This window comes from Cucumis sativus, chromosome 4 (genome assembly GCF_000004075.3).
Source record: "Cucumis sativus cultivar 9930 chromosome 4, Cucumber_9930_V3, whole genome shotgun sequence".
Lineage (NCBI taxonomy): Eukaryota > Viridiplantae > Streptophyta > Magnoliopsida > Cucurbitales > Cucurbitaceae > Cucumis > Cucumis sativus.
The window spans coordinates 429,210-445,587 of record NC_026658.2 but is presented as its reverse complement, the minus strand read 5'-3'; the positions used below and the strand labels follow the sequence as shown (position 1 = coordinate 445,587).

The window sequence follows — 16,378 nt, the reverse complement described above, 5'->3', positions numbered from 1 at the left end:
TTCACATCTTGATCTTTAAATCCATCATAAATGATGGTTTCAAGATTAGCTAGTAATAATGATAATTGAACGTTCAATTATTATTATAGATGGTAGGAAAGAAAAAAAATTGAACAATTGAACCACCTAAATTCTGCATGGAATAAGAAAACCTATTAAGTACTCAAGTTTAAAACATCTTCGTAATATTTTAAAATATTGAATAAAGTTATAAAATGATTTAAGAAATTTTTTTTGATATTGATCGAATATTAATGAAAAAGTATAAATATATATGAAGGAAAAAAATAAAATATAAAACAATCTCACCCCATCTCACTTTTACTAGAAATTATCCTTCCTCGCTATCAGTATATTATAAACATTTGCTAAAAAATAAAACATAACGATACCTTCTCCAAACCCAATTCCCAAAACTGTTCAAAAGCCATACTCTAATCATTCATAAGCATTCGACTTTGAATCAATTCTCCTATGAACAAAGTTCCATGTGAAATAAGGGCATTTACTTCACTTGGTCTTTGATAACTTAAGGTGGCCTTCTTTATGTACTACGTAGAATCAAGCCAAGACGCTATAGACAAAAGTAAATTCCTATATCAACAAAGAGATTAAGGGCAAACCAGAGACGGTCTTTCAACATTGTATAGGCATTGACGGAGTGTTGCTCGGTAGTTACCAAAGAGGGCGCTACTGGGTGGTCGCAAGTCGAAAACATAGGAGACCGGCTTTGATGTCAACATCCCTTTTTTAGTCGTTATTTTGTCTGGCAACTCCCCAAAGCTTCTCTCGTCATATGGGAATGACTCGCTTAGGAAGAAAAAGCTCTCTCTCCCCAACTTCTCAACCTATAACAATACAAAGTACCAACAAAGTGCTTTCAAAATCATCGCAAATGATGGCAATTGGGAATTCACAGGGTAGAATATTCATTCAGATGTTTTATATCACCTAATATTGACGGACTACAAGTTTTTTTTTTCTTAATGTGAAAGAAAAAATCACCTGGAGTTGTGAAAATCTGATGTTATTCATGGTAAGAATAACTTGAACTCCATGGAGTGCATCGGCCAATATTCGAATGGCTAGAAGATCAAAAAAATTCTGCAGTAGAATCTTCTCTATGTCCAGATTTTCCTTCGAACTTGCAAAACGTGGAAACCACAATATACATTTAACATCATACCAAGGAATTTGATTTTCCCCATTGGAAATTATGGTTTCATCAGGATGGGAGAGTTCCCAGATTTTTTTTGCGTCATTTAATGAAGAGTCGTAGATATCTGAATGTGAAAGATTAGTTGTACAAATGATTTTAGATGGTTCACAGTGGCGAGCCAAGTTTGATGAGAAATGAAACCCGGCATCATCCATGACAAGAATGCAGCCACCTGATTTAGGAAAATATTTTTCAAGCGTTGAAGCATGAGCAATCCCATCTTCTGGCAGGCATAAAGTTGATTTAAATGAAAGAGATTTTGATGGACTCTGATCATGAGAAAAGAGACAAGAGTCTCCATTTCGACAACCCTGCAAGGAAAAGGCCATACACTTTTAGCTTTTTATAGTAGTATTAGGAAGGAGAAAAAAAACAAGACAGCTGTACAGCCGTAGAACCCCAACAAAGCTTTCGTGAAGCATATACTTCAGAAGAGGAAACGCAACTTTACATTCTCCACGTTTCTTTTTGTCATTTTTCTTGACAGGCATATGAGCAAAGACAAAATTTTATTTTATAGAATTCACAAAAATTAACAGTTGCTTCAGCCTTAAATAATTTAAAGCACCGTTCAAGCATTTCATTGGTCAGGAATAGGATTGGTATAATTGACTAAATTTTCGAGTATCCCCAAGTAGATACCTGGAGAGAGAAGAAAAACTTGCAAGTGGCTCTCTTCGATTGAAGTGAGTGAGAAAATAAGCACTGACTGCCTCGATTGCAGGATCCATTGAGAAAGTAAACACAAAGAGAGGTCCCATTATCATTAAAACCATTGTTCATAGAACTTAAGGAATGGTTGTTTGGCTCTTCTTTCGCATAAAAAACTTTCATCTGTTCAAAATGAATAGTTAGTGAACGATCAACTTTCACAGAAAATAGTACTACTAAAATATGAGTACCTGTTTGATCACATCTGCCAACTTCCCAGCTACTTGATTGGTCCTGGAATAGCTGGAAGCAACATAAGGTACAGACACACAGGTTCTTGATTCACTTGACTGATCATCTCCATTTTCGAGACATTTAAGAACACACAAATGCTGAAACTGAGTAGGAGCGTAGGATGATCTTAGAATGTCACACATACCCAAAAATCTGGGTCGAAATTGGTGCAAAGTATGTATGATATCTTCGTCTAAAAGGTAGACAAAGAAACGCATAGGATAAGCTCTAAGGAAATATAAAGATGCAGACAGAAGCAAGAGCTGGTAAAATGAAATAAAGAATAATTTAAGTGCGCTGAGAATGATGAAGTCCATACACATTTCAGAGACGTGATTTAGAGATGAATGCACAAGACTGTGAAAAGAACACCATTCTTCTTCATTCTTGGAAGGTGGAGATGTGGTAGTTTGTGTTTTATTTGGATTTACAAGTTTGTTCAAATATTCAACTCGGATCTTATCCTGTTATAGAAAGAGGGATTAGAGTATGTATGTGCCCATCATGGGAAAAAATGTTTTAACTCTTCAAACAAAGAAAATACCTTATAAACCCTTTCCCAGAAGTGGAATGCATGCAAGTTTCCCAACAATGCCATTTCTTTAAAGCCAAGTTGAATTGTATCAATGCTCTCTCCATCAAAGTAGCTTTTTATGTACTCTGCATACTGTAACAAATACCGTTCAAAGTTGATTAAATAGTCTGCAGATATTAAATGGGGGCATGCAAATAACAATTTTCTTAACAGGAATGTCCAAATAACAATAGTAAAAAAATACCAAATTATTCTCTCCAAAAGGACGAAGTACGGGTAAAGGCTGTGTATCCATTAATATGCCTAGCAAAATTCCCTCATGGAGCATTCCGATGTCTCCAAATTTGAGTATCAGCACAGAAGAATCAAATGACAGCGAGAAACTGGCTAGTAAACTTCCATAATATGTAGGTTCGTATCTGCCTCTTGGAGATCTTTTAAGTGCTTGCATGTTAACAAGCAAACTCAAAGCATCTTCAACGACATTAGCATCAGGTGGATCAAGAGTTTTCTGCAGCAAGACTACAATCCAAGTTCCATAAATCAATGTCCATCCATCTCATAGACTACAGCAATACCATACACAATCCTTTGTCTACATATACAACAAATTGTTTAAGAAGAAAGACATCACGATGATCAATAGCACTCAATTGGCACTACTTTTTTTTTTTTTTTTTTTTAAGGAAACAGAACTTTTAATTGAATGAATGAAATGAGACTAAGGCTTAAAGTACAAAGACAAAAGAAAAGACAACAATTTTTCAACCATTTTTTTCCTTTTTCTTCAAAAGAAGAATAAGATTTTTCTTCTCTTTTATTATTGTTCTAAAGTTCATGTAAGGATTTCGAAGACTATTACTTTCAAGCCTCGTGCTTATTCGGAGTGCACCAAGCTTTACAGTCTACCAACTGCTTGCTTCAGGGATCAAAGCTTGTCTAGTTATTATATTTTGAGTCTCTTTTGTATTTGTCCTCACATAGGAAAGGGTTTTGTACTACTTGCTTTGTTTTGGTCTTAATAATTCTTCTTTAGCTTGAGATGTGATTTAGTCTTTGTACATTTGTTTGGAAATGATGTGGACGCTAAGGGTGTGTCAAACCTAGTTGAGATGGTCGTGTGCACCTCCTGATCCTTAGTTCCTTTTGCTCTTTGAATAATTCTCTTAAACTTTGGGCATTAGTCTCATTCCTCTAAAATCATATGAATTTAATATAGAGAAATTGCAATAGATGACTATTTTAGCAATAATAATTAAAGATATAGCAACATTTCAAAAAAATTGCAAATATAGCAAAACTATCACTGATAGACTTGTATCGCTGATAGACTTCATATGGTATATCAGTGATAGACCAATATTTGCAACATGGTCTATCAGTGATAGACTTATATCATTGATAGAATTTGACAAATTTTGCTATATTTGCAAATTTTTTAAAATTATGCTATATAATTAATTAATTTGAATTTAATTGATAAATTTGCAACTATCCCTTTAATATATTTCTATGGTTTCTTCTCGATTTGTGATTAAGAAAAAAATGCAAATCTTTCATAAAAAAAGAGACGGTTTAACATATTGGTAGAATTTCTATATTTGTACATAAATATTATTTAATATTTATCTTTTATTGTTTTTATTCTTTCCATATTTGTTAGAACGGTTTTCTCCAATATAAGAAGACCAAATTTGCAGATATTCAATAAGAGAAAAAAAGGGGATTCATAGTTTTATTCCTCTAATTTCTACACATACCCTACATAAAAAGATGATGAAAATATGAAAATGGTCCTCAGTTTAGCAAGAAAAATTGTCACCAAAAGAATACCATACCAGCTGGATCATTAATTGCTTTGGATTCTGTCGAGCAAATCAGGAGTACTTGCTGCCTCAATGATAACCTCAGTATATCTGGTCGTTCAAAATCTTCAAAGTTGTGGTAAAATGATCTTGTTACCAATCGATAAACTTGCCCATCACACGTTCGTCCAGTCCTTCCTCTACGCTGCTCAGCCTGAGGCATATTGCATGTAAATGATGAAATTTGGTCAATAATTAAACTATTAATTTTGTGGAAAATCTGCAGTCATGTAGAAGTCCTCAATCTGACTTTTCATCCTTGTTTGCAACAATGGAAATTATTAAGTCTCTTTATTGAAATGGGAGGGTGGGGCTATCAAAGGTGATAATAAGAAAAAATGAAGTCTATGACGATAAGAGAGATATTGGGATCGAGAAGGGTGAGAGTGGAGTAAGAACCTAAAACTCAATACATAAAGAAAGGGAGTCCAAAAGGCTTTAAAGGGTCATTTAATACGCAGTAATGAGAATGGAAAGCTTAGACTAAGATGGTTGGAAATAGGATTGTTGGCAAAATTACTTGTGTTGTTTGTAGGAATAGTAATGACAATTGGAGAATATAATTATACTTATTTATTAATTATCTGGAAACCCAATTATATGTTAATTACCCAATAGACTAAGGCCATCTAAATTTATTGATAAAATTTAATTCATGTTAAACCTAAAATCAATATTATAATTAACTATGATTAGTTAAAACTAAAGGAATTCAATTAAGCAATACGATTTTATATTAATACCATGTTCAATTGTGATTGTGTACCTATATAAATAGGAATGAGTTCAGAATCCGATCTCTCCTTTTATTACCATTTACCATAAGGCACAAAACTAAACACTCACCATGCGATAGAATGGACATAGCAATGAAATTCAGGACCTGATGCACATGCAATCTAATGTTGTCTTCTGAATTATATATGATGTATAATCAAGAAAGGCATATTCAAAACAAAGGAAGAAGCCTTGACGATTTTGAAAACTCTACTTTTTTCTGACCATACATATATGTCTAGACCCATCTCAATAAATTTTCTTCTTTAAAATTATTGCTCAAAGTAAACAATATCTAACCTCATTTAAATTTTTTTGTTAAAAAAAAGCCAACTTAATATTAGAAGTAGAACTTATGTGAACAAGATGTGAAGCAGTATATGGGCCCATATACCTGAGACTTAGATATCCAGACAACCTGTGGAGAATCCTTTTTCTGATTATTATCCCAATACACTTGCAAAGACCTGCATGAGTCAATTACATATGCTACTTTTGGTATTGTGACAGACGATTCAGCAATATTTGTTGCTAATATTACCTGCAGCAAAAATTTCAGCGCATAACGATTGAATAACAGTGTCAACTGTAAGAAAAGGGAGGAGGTGACGTTGTCAAACATTAGTAATTAGAAAATATTAAAAAGGTTATCAAGAACCAACTGGACAACAAGTTCCAAACCAATGTGGAAGTATCCAACGGTAGAATACGGAGAATAAAACAGAAACCAACTTATATCCGAAGCACTGTCAGAAACACATTAAAATTAATTGCCATGTTGCTTTCTTTACATCAAAATTTAAAAACTATAGATTTTTTCTACTTTGTTTCATGAATAGTCGTTATATTGTTTTAAAAGGGTAAACATACCTTCCGATGTGACTTCCAAATCCTCATAGCTGTAAGCGCTTGTTCAATGTCAATACTGCTATGTAAAATATAAACCTTAAAAGAACTATGAGACTTCAGGAGATGCCATTGTTGCTCCAGGGAATAATATGTAGGAAGAAAAACCAAGATACTCTTTTCAATATCAGACTCATTCTTATGAATATGCAACAACAAATTGTGGATAAGTCTGTGTACTTCAGACTTAATTTCCGCAGGAGATGCACAAGGACTGAAACCATTGCAATATCTAGATGATTGTAAATCTGACTCGATCCCAAGTAATTCTGTAACCTGTAAATGGAAAATATGATCAAAATTGAAACAAAATAACTAATATTTGGAAGGGTTCCGTTCTGGTAAAAGTTTCTTTTTGTGGGCCATGTAAAATTTTGTCAAGTCAAATACTTCAAATCACATTTTTAACACAACTTTCATTAAGCCAGGCCCACAGAAAAAAATCTTAAAAAATGGGGACCAACTAACTAAAATATTACAAAAGATCCTCGAAATCAAAGCCCAAAGGGGGACAAAAAACTTGGCAAATTTAATTATATATCACCAATTCACCTAAAAGCTTAAGTTGGTGGTTGAAGGCAAATTTAATTATATATCACCAACATATATATTAAGCCAACTGACTGAAATGGTTCTTTCGATTTTGATTGATCGGCTCGATTTTTCGATCTTCCTAGCTCACTCCGAATGGAAATTGATGTTTTAGATCATTAATCATATAGATTTAGATGATATGATTCGTTACATCACATTTTGAGCTTGTCTATTTAATGGTCAACGGCAATAAGAATTATTACCATAATTTTTAGCCCAAGACAACCTTTAAGCAATTGATTATGATTGTTTAAACAATCAAGTAATTTGAAAAATATTACCATGTTCAATATACTACCAAACAAGAAGCAAACATACACAATAAAAGAATGGTTTATCACAGAACCAGTAAAATATACAAGATCAATTAGAAATAATAGAAAGAGCTCACCTCTTCAAGATATGAAACTTTTCGTTCAAAGAAAGATTTTTGGTTTGAGTTAGGAATTGCAAGCACTTCAACACGTTCGCCTCTACCGAGGTCCTTGAAATAATCCCTATATCTTCCAATGTCAGCAGTTGCTGACATCAATACAACCCTAACAAATACTTGAAAAGATCAGCTCCAACAGCAAGTATGATCCCAGAATGTCAACTTGCAAAAGTTGCATTTCCATATACAACGACAAATCAGAAGGAAAAAAAAGCCAAATTTCTAACAAAGGTTAGTAAAGGCTAAAGCAAAGTGCTGACCTCAGATCATGGTGCTTCGACAGAAACTGCTTCACGCACACAAGAACAAGATCAGACTCCACTGATCTTTCATGCACTTCATCAAGTACAATCACCTTGTAGTTGAGTGCGTTTAAACCCCTGTCACGCATTTCTTCCAACAAAACCCCGGCAGTTTTAAAAACAATCTTCGATCTGGAAGCGTGAAGCATTCGTAAAATTATACAAAAATACATCTCAAAATACAGTTAGCAAAAATGAATTCTAGCACGAAATGGAGGATTCCCACATCATACGCACTTTTCCGATGAGTGCTTTGAATGACCTATATGATATCCAACCTCTTCCCCAACGTTACATTTACGAGCTCTAGCAACCATATTCGCAATGGCAACAACAGCAAAACGCCTAGGTTGCGTACAAAGAATAGGCCCCATGTCTTCTTCCAAAAGAAACTGAGGAATTTGAGAGCTCTTCCCTGGAAACACAAAGCAGTAGAACCTAAAAAACATAGATAGTCCATAACTACTATAATCTAGAAAAAACTAACAACCATGCAGCTTTAACCAATAGAACAACCTAATAGCAAACATTGCCTTTACTTAAACGAACACTGTCATTCTCTACTTTCCATCTCTCCCCCCATTTGCTTCAAAATATCAAGTCATTAAGCACAATAAATAAATAAATAAAACTCACAAATGACTACAGAAACTTAATAGAATGGAGGGAGGAAGAGGTGTCCATCATAAACAACGATCACATGACGAAAACCGTAAGTTCATGCTTCATCCAGCCGAAAGAAAATAAACAAGGAGGAATAAATAGGTAGCATACCACAGCCAGTTTCACCGACGATAAGCGTGACGCGATTCTGACGGATTTTCTCTACGATTCTCTCCCTCAGCGACATGACCGGTAAAGCCGAGAAAACGAGGGGAGAGGGCGAGGAGGAGGAGGAGGAAGAAGAAGAAGAAGAGGAAGCCATTAAGGCGTAGCTTTTAGAGTTTGTTGTATCTCAGAATGGAATCCTGTGGTGTCCGTAGCTTAGCTCGAGTAGAGAGAAGAGTGATCGTGGAGGAGGGGAGGAGGAAGAACGCGGGCTTTGTATATGTTGACACGACGGTCATAGTTAGTCTTGGGTAATTTGACCCAAAGGAAGGGGTAAATTTGGAAATGTATTGAAGCTTTTTAAAGGGCAGAAAATGCTATAGAAATTGCTTTTTTGTACGGTAAACTTCGTCCGCAAGGATTTCGCACACTACGTGGACCCATATTCCGTTTTCCTTTTTTCTATTATTATTATTTTATTTTTTAAATAAAAGTCACATTCCAAAAAGCCATAAATTATAAATATTCAAAATTATTTTGTCGTATACACGGTAAATAATTCGTCAAATTTTTCTATTTTTAAAAAATTTAAATTTATAAATTAGTTAATTTGTACTCTCAAGTTCATAATAATTTTAGAAATTAAACTCATGGATGATAAAATTAAACCCTCAAATCTATATGACAATTTATACTTTTATTATGTAAAATTTAAGATTTAAAATGACTGAAAGTTTAAGAGTATAATTGTAATTACCATTCAATTTTATAAATGGTTTTTGTAATTTATCCGGGTAAATTTTGGATAACATCAAATAAGTCTCTATTTCTATCGATATTTTTTATGTTTTCATAGCTTCAATATCAACAAGAAGGACAATTCGTTATTTTCATTATATCATAAATAATTTATAATCACTAATATAATAAATGTAATATATATATATATATATATATATATTTGTGTGTGTTTTTAATTTATTTCTATGTTTTTAGTTCTTGAAAAATAAAAATTATACATTAACGATCACTATTTTTCTATTTTAGAAAAGTAGATGTTTTCTAAATATTGTACTTTCGTGACTATGTTAGTGTGGCTTACTCCATTGTTGTTAACCTTGTAGCTTTTACTATTTTTGAGAAGTTCATGTTTAGTTGTATATATTTTTTCTTCTTGTCAATATTTTGAGTTGAGGTATTATCAATCGAACGTATTGATTTTCTATAAATTCGAAAGATGTTTGTGCAAGTTTGGGATAATGACATTATAAAAGTTTATGAAAAGAATTTCATACACCGTCTATTCCAGTAACATATGAAATCATCAACAAATCCAAAAACTCAAGTTAACATTAAAAACAAATTTAATACCGTATTTTATAACACATGTGTTGTTTTTAACTTTTTGAATCGATTGCAATGGTAGCAGATCACCATTGGGCCACATCATCATATAGTGTTACATAGTAGAACAATTATGAAGAACCAATAAAGTACTTATCAAACATGAAAAATTTTGAAAACTCGATTGGATACCAAATAAGTTATTTTTCTAAAAATTTTAAAAACTAAAAACAAATTAGTTATCGTTCCATCATTTTGTTTTTAAAAGTTAAGTTTATTTTCACCCAACCATGATTTTAACTTGTCAAATTTCAAATAAAAAACAGTTTTTTAAGAACAATTTTTTTTGTTTGTTTTAAAAATCTAGCGTGGTTTTCTACATTGGTAAAAACTAGGTAACATATAAAAAAAATGGAGTTAAATGAATTTTTAAGCTTAATTTTTAAAAATAAAAAACTAAAAGCTAAACGTTAATGATAAAAAGTAGGTATAACATACTACCTACTCGTTGTTTCACTTGTCGATTTAAAATGTTGGTAGACTTGAGTTGGTATGGTATATTTTACCAACACTATAATTTCTCCTCATTCCAATATTTTAAATGCTCCATTCATCGGACCTTGTCAACAAGTATCGTTGCCACACTCTATGAATCAACTCCAATGACTACTTTTGTATACTCGACACTGGTGACCAACTTCAGGCGTTGAACGATAACTCCAACAATCAATATTGGGCTAGACAATCACTCAAAATGGTAACCTCAATGACCAATTTCATGCTCCAACAATCACTCTGACAACCACCTTCGTGCAAGAAACTACTACAATGCAACAAACTCTTATGATCAACTACTGACACTAATATCTAGCTCCAATGACAACTCCAATACCCAATTTTCGACTTTGACAACCACCTCCTTGCAATCAACTCCAACATCCAATTTTAGTCTATATTTTTTATGTGCATGTTTAGCTCATATGTTTTACGACGGTTAAAATATTGTAGGGTATTTTATTATATAAATAATTGTATTTTGTCTACTGTTTAAGTGCAATAGTTATATATTAAATGAATCCACGTATCAAAGGAGTGTTAGAAATTTGTGAAAAAGTAGATAAGTAATAGAACGGTGGAACAAAAAAAGAAAAAAATACCATTTGTACCAAAAAATGATGAGAAATATATATTTGTTTTTTTAAAAAAATATAATTCTCAAATTTTGGAGGAATCAAAGGTTGAATTGTTGAAAAAAAAAATTAACGCTCCATTAAGGGCTAAGATTGAGGAGGAGATTCTATTAAAAAAACTAATGACAGACGACACATGAACAACATAACAAGAAAAAATATATATGATAAGAAAATTCATGGATAAAATTTTTGAACAAAAAGTTTTGATCTCTCTTCGATTTTTCATTCAATTTAACTATGTTTAGGTAGCAAAAATGTTGACTGGTTGTCAACATAAGTTCAGTTCAACTGGTATCTGTATGTAGCTGTGCACAAGAGGTCATATTGTTCCGTTCAACTAGTTGCTATGTTTACGTAGGAAAAATGTAGACTAGTTGTCAACATAAGTTCAGTTCAACTGACATCTGTATGTAGCACTAGCTGGGCAAAGAGATCCTATTGTTTATCATAATGCCTGTAAAAACTCAAAATAAATGGATAATCTTATTTTAGGAAATATCGTTGGAGATCGACAAAGGAAAACAGTTTTATGAATTAATAACAAATGACACATGAACAACAAAACAAGAAAAATAATATGATAGAGAAAATTCATGGATAAAGTTTTGGAATAAAAAGTTTTGATCTCTCTTCGGTTTTTCATTTAATTTAACTATGTTCACATAGACAAATGTAGACTAGTTGCCAACATAAGTTCAACTAACTGCTACTTGTATATAGCTGTGTACGAGAAATCCTATTGTTTATCATAATGCCCGTAAAAAACTCAACAAGTAGATAATTTCATTTTAGGAAATATTGATCGAGAAAAACAATTTTACGAATTAGAAAAAAATATGTTAGTTTTCAAAATAAAAACTAAAGTTTGCTACTAAATTGTATAGTTGCACTCAAAACCCGAAACCAAGAATCCATCAGATTTTGGGAACTTCCACTCTGCCTTGGCGGTTCGAACCACATCAAACAGACACAAGGAGACTCCGATTCAGTGCTAACCTCAAGAGATTCAGAAGTATGGCGTCAGGGTGGGGAATCACCGGAAACAAGGGCCGATGCTACGATTTCTGGATTGATTTTAGCGATTGTATGTCCCGCTGCCGAGAACCAAAGGACTGTTCTCTACTCCGTGAAGATTACCTCGAGTGCCTTCACCATTTCAAGGAGGTAACACCTTCCATTTCCCTTAACTCTATATTGCTTCTGTTTTGTTTTTCTCCCAATCGTTCATGTATAGGTTAGATTGATTGCCCGAACCGGGATTAGATTTTTGGTTCCTCGTTCCTTTGAGCTTCTGTTGTCTAATTCGACCAGGGTTCTTGCTTTTGACATCGCATTCGAAGGGGGTTTAGTGAGATGTGGTTTAGATCTCGTTTTATATGTAATTTGTTGATTGACAAAATTTCTGGAGAGATTTGAATTCTCGGCTACTTGGATTTCTGTCGCTTTAGGTGATAGTGATCGATTAGGGAAGAAAGTCATAATCAGTTTAGGCATTCCTTCGGGGACATCAATCAGTATAGGCATTTCTGCTAACACATAATAGTGTGTTTATGTTACTGAACATAGATCTTTTCTATGAAGATTGCATCTATTTACACTTACAATAACAGCATTGAGTTCTGCGTTTGTTTTATTCCAAAAGAACAGGACAGAATAGTGGGATATGTTTTTGGTAAATTGAACATATAGATACTTACTTGTTAAAATAAAACAGGGCACCTTTATATTGTTGAAGAACGGGGATACAGCTTACCTATGATTTGTGAAGATTTGAATTTGTAAAAAGCCACTTAAACAACATCACGGGTTTCTAAGATTAACACAAGACTGTGATAAGCAGAACTGATTTTTGGGTTATGTGGCATCTTAATGGATGCTTGTGTTAGGCCTTGGAATCAATTTTATTAATCAACAAGAACTTGGGAAGGAATTAAGTGCTCCACTCTCTCCCAATTCTCTTAAGAGAACCCAAATACAAGATATTAACGAAAACCTACCTCACCCACTCAGCCAAACTGTATATATTATGGAAACGACTGCTTCATTGAAAAAAAAAAAAAGAATACTAGGGTCTAGGGCATACAAAAAACCAAACCTACAAAAAAACCCCTCTAAAGAAGAAGTTTCTATGTAAGTAAGATGCTACCTAGCCAATCAATATATATCTATATATACTCAGCAACCCAAGTCCCTTGAACAAACAACTTTCTTTGGGACCTACACGCACACTACATTCTCTCTCACGTAACTGCACCTCTCTTCTTATGCCTACGAGAATAAACTCTCATAACTCGGGCCTATCAGCCTAGTAATGAATAACACAAGAATGTCATGTCTCTATATGGAAGAAAGCAACTTTAGTTACAAACAATTAGGAAATATAAAACTAAGCTTCTTTGTTGTTGGGGTTAATGGCCATTCAATGAGCCTTTAGTATGTAAATAGGGTTTTGCATAACTCCATGGACTGCAAATAGGGTTTTGCATCATCACATCTTCTTGTTTCTTGCTTGCAATTTTGTCACACATTGTCCGATTTTGAGTTTACATTTTCTCTTTCAATTTAAATTCATCTTTGCTGGCCACAACATCCTTCACCCTTGAGTGTTAGATCTCAACGTGTTTTCTTACCACTCCTTCACACACACTCAAGTCTTGAATCTCTAGGTTTTCTGTTTCAGATGTTTGTTGCACTATTTCATAGCTTCATATGAGTTCTTGAATTTCATGAGTGTTCTTTTCTTTTTAAAAAGAAACGAGTTTTGTATTTTAAATCAAAACCTAAATACTCAATGCCAACATGAATTTTGAATTACATAATACTACAAACACATTCCATCACACCCAAACGTCAAGGACCAAAAGAGATATTTACCCTTTTAATGACTTGCTAAATTACTCCCCTTTTTCCCCACTTTTGGTTTAGGCGTTGGTACCTGCTGCTTGTTTAAATTTGTTTTCATTATTAGTTCTCTTAATTTTACTTTCATTTATCTCGAAGGTAAATGGATTGTGCTAGAAATTGACTTTATTTTTATACCTAAATCAGTGAATCTAGCACCAAGTAACAAAAATCACAGTGCTAGGTTTTTGTATGAATAGGTTAACTTTTTTTAGCATGATCATAGATTCACCATGGTTATTCTTTTGTGGGATATTTGGGGGAAGAGGAATAACAAAGAGTTTTAGAGGTATGAAGAGGAACCGTGGTGATGATTGGTCCTTAGTTGGTTCCATGTTTCTTTTTGGGTTTCTGTTCCAAAGACTATAAGTACTTATCCTCCAATAGTATCTTACTTTGTTGGAAACCCCTTCTTTAAAGTGGTTTTCCAAGCTTGTTTTTTTTTTTCTTCTTTTTTGTTTCCCTTCTATTCTTTCATTTTTTTTCTCAATGAAAGCAGTTGTTTCTATTAAAAAAACCAACCATGCATTCATATGATCTTTTTTGATTTTCTGTGGGATATACTGCTAACTTGAGGCAGATATGAACCTCAATCCGATTACTATTTTTGGTACCACCTTATATTGGAATACCATATTCCTTTCTGTTCATGTCATTGAGCGGTGTGGCCTCTGTCTGCAATTGCCATCATATTATATGGATTAGTTTGTTATATCAGTAAGCATAGTTAAATGGACTGGTCGATTCTTTAATTTAATTAATTTATTTTATTTTTTTGCATCACTAATATCATCATCATTGGTTGATTTACTAGTCCAAAGTGCAAGTGGTTATCTTACATGTTTTTGAGGTTTCAATCATGGTTCAAAACTTAAATTATAGCTACCAAACTAAGATGCTAGAAATTTTAACTAGAATCCTTCACAAGATAGTACTTGCGATTATTCCATAGACTAGTCATGCACCATGTCGTTAAGAACCAAAGTTTTAAAATACCTGCTATTTTACAGTGAGTCGAGCTGGTATTCGATTCTGTCAATTGCTAATTTGACCTAGATGACAAAACTATACCCAAATGGGTTAGATTATGTTATGGCGTTATTCTTGCTGTTGTTTTTTTTTAACATATAAATTATCTAAATGAATTTATGGAACCATTATGATTGTCAATTGAATTCTAATATTTATCAATCAAGTGGGGTATTCAATTACGATCCTCTTCCATTGGCCTTTCAAATAGAGATCGTTTTCTTTGGTTTTTGGAGGTGTGCGCATTATCGTTGAATCTTTGGGAGGAGAGGAACAATAGTGTTTTGTGGTATGGAGAGGGACCTGGTGTGGTTTGTCCTTGCTGAGATTTCATGTTTATCTTTGGATTTCACTTTCAAAGACTTTTTGTAATTATTCCTTATGCAATATCTTATTGAGTTGAAAGCCCTTTCCTCAGTGGAATTTTTTGCAGGGTGGTATATTTTTTCTTTTCTTTTTTTCTTAATGAAAGCTGTTGTTTCCGTAAAAAAGTCAGAACAATTAACTCAACCAAAATTCATTATATTAGTAGGATTAAGCACATCACTGTTAAAGAATAATAGGAACTCGTGGATAAACATCCAAAATGGTATGGATGTGATGAGGGCGCTAAGGGGGTGTCAACCTAGTTGAGATGCCTGGGTGCGCCTGCTGATTCTCCCTCTCCCCCTTTGATCTTTGTATGTCCCTTATGTACTTTGAGCTTTATCTCTCTATTTTCATTATTAATAATATTGTGACTCGTTTCCTTCTTAAAAAAAACATCCAAAATGGTAGAAGTATGATCTGCTTTTATTAAAAAGGATTCTGCCTGCTTTGCGAGTATCCGTTTTAATTCAATTTACTTTGTTTGGGCCATACCTTCAGTTCCAAAGACGAAACCGTGTTTATAAGGAGGAGCAAAGGAAACTAAGGGCAGCTGAACGGGAGGCCAAAGAGGGTAAACATGTTGATGCTGCTCATGCATAGTCATAATTGTCATTCAGAGATTGAATAATGAAGAATGCATGGACATCCGTTGTTGTTTCAAACACTTTTTTTTTGCTGACTTGTTAATGACATTCTATTCTGTCTTTTTCTGAATCCGGTACGAAATTCACAAGTCATGCAACTAAGCCAATTCATATATTTTTTTCATTGCTCCATCAGAAAGACAGCATTTTCTGCTTGAAGATGATGTTAACCATGTTATTGGTACTTAAATCCTATTTCCAAGTTCTGGTTTAATCAATAAGGCTATTCCTCAAATGTATCTTTCTAGGAAAGGGGTCATTATATGTTTTTCAATTTCTATCCGCGTATCAAGGGGAGCCTTAACGTATGTTAAACGTTTCGAGGGCCTCTTAACCGATACTGCTAACCTCTATGAATCTCAATCCTGAATATGGACATTGAATACAAGAGGAAATTATTTCATGGCAGAGGGTAAACGTAAAACATTGTGAAGTTTATGCTTCAAATGCTAGATGTTTAGTTCTTCATATATCAGCCTAACTGGGAGTTAGTTCATTGGTTTAGGTAATTGTTATCCTCCCTTCTTCAAAATTATTTACATTATCCTAAGTTA

The 16,378-nt window shown here is 33.5% G+C and overlaps 2 protein-coding genes across 4 annotated transcripts; one reads left to right on the top strand and one right to left on the bottom strand.

Annotated features, from left to right (window-relative positions):
• Positions 1–288: 288 nt before the first annotated feature.
• Positions 289–8,652, bottom strand: LOC101206725 (DExH-box ATP-dependent RNA helicase DExH8). 3 transcript variants are annotated; one of them, XM_011654633.2, is made up of 14 exons: positions 8,351–8,652; positions 7,814–7,991; positions 7,535–7,708; positions 7,233–7,380; positions 6,212–6,523; positions 5,736–5,882; positions 4,538–4,718; positions 2,944–3,221; positions 2,709–2,831; positions 2,484–2,628; positions 2,122–2,357; positions 1,862–2,053; positions 1,006–1,530; positions 289–848 (listed from the first exon to the last, which is right to left on the bottom strand). In XM_011654633.2, the coding sequence occupies exons 1-14, from the start codon at positions 8,499–8,501 to the stop codon at positions 612–614; spliced, it is 3,027 nt and encodes a 1,008-aa protein (XP_011652935.1). In that variant the 5' UTR covers positions 8,502–8,652; the 3' UTR covers positions 289–611. The 3 variants fall into 3 exon arrangements, with proteins under 3 accessions (XP_011652935.1, XP_031739695.1, XP_031739696.1); XM_031883835.1 differs by having other exon boundaries at positions 7,814–8,014; positions 8,351–8,479; XM_031883836.1 differs by lacking the exon at positions 8,351–8,652 and having other exon boundaries at positions 7,803–7,914.
• Positions 8,653–11,754: 3,102 nt separating this feature from the next.
• On the top strand, positions 11,755–16,059 carry LOC101206963 (NADH dehydrogenase [ubiquinone] iron-sulfur protein 5-B). Its single transcript, XM_011654632.2, has 2 exons — positions 11,755–12,045; positions 15,679–16,059. The coding sequence occupies exons 1-2, from the start codon at positions 11,896–11,898 to the stop codon at positions 15,778–15,780; spliced, it is 252 nt and encodes an 83-aa protein (XP_011652934.1). The 5' UTR covers positions 11,755–11,895; the 3' UTR covers positions 15,781–16,059.
• Positions 16,060–16,378: the final 319 nt, after the last annotated feature.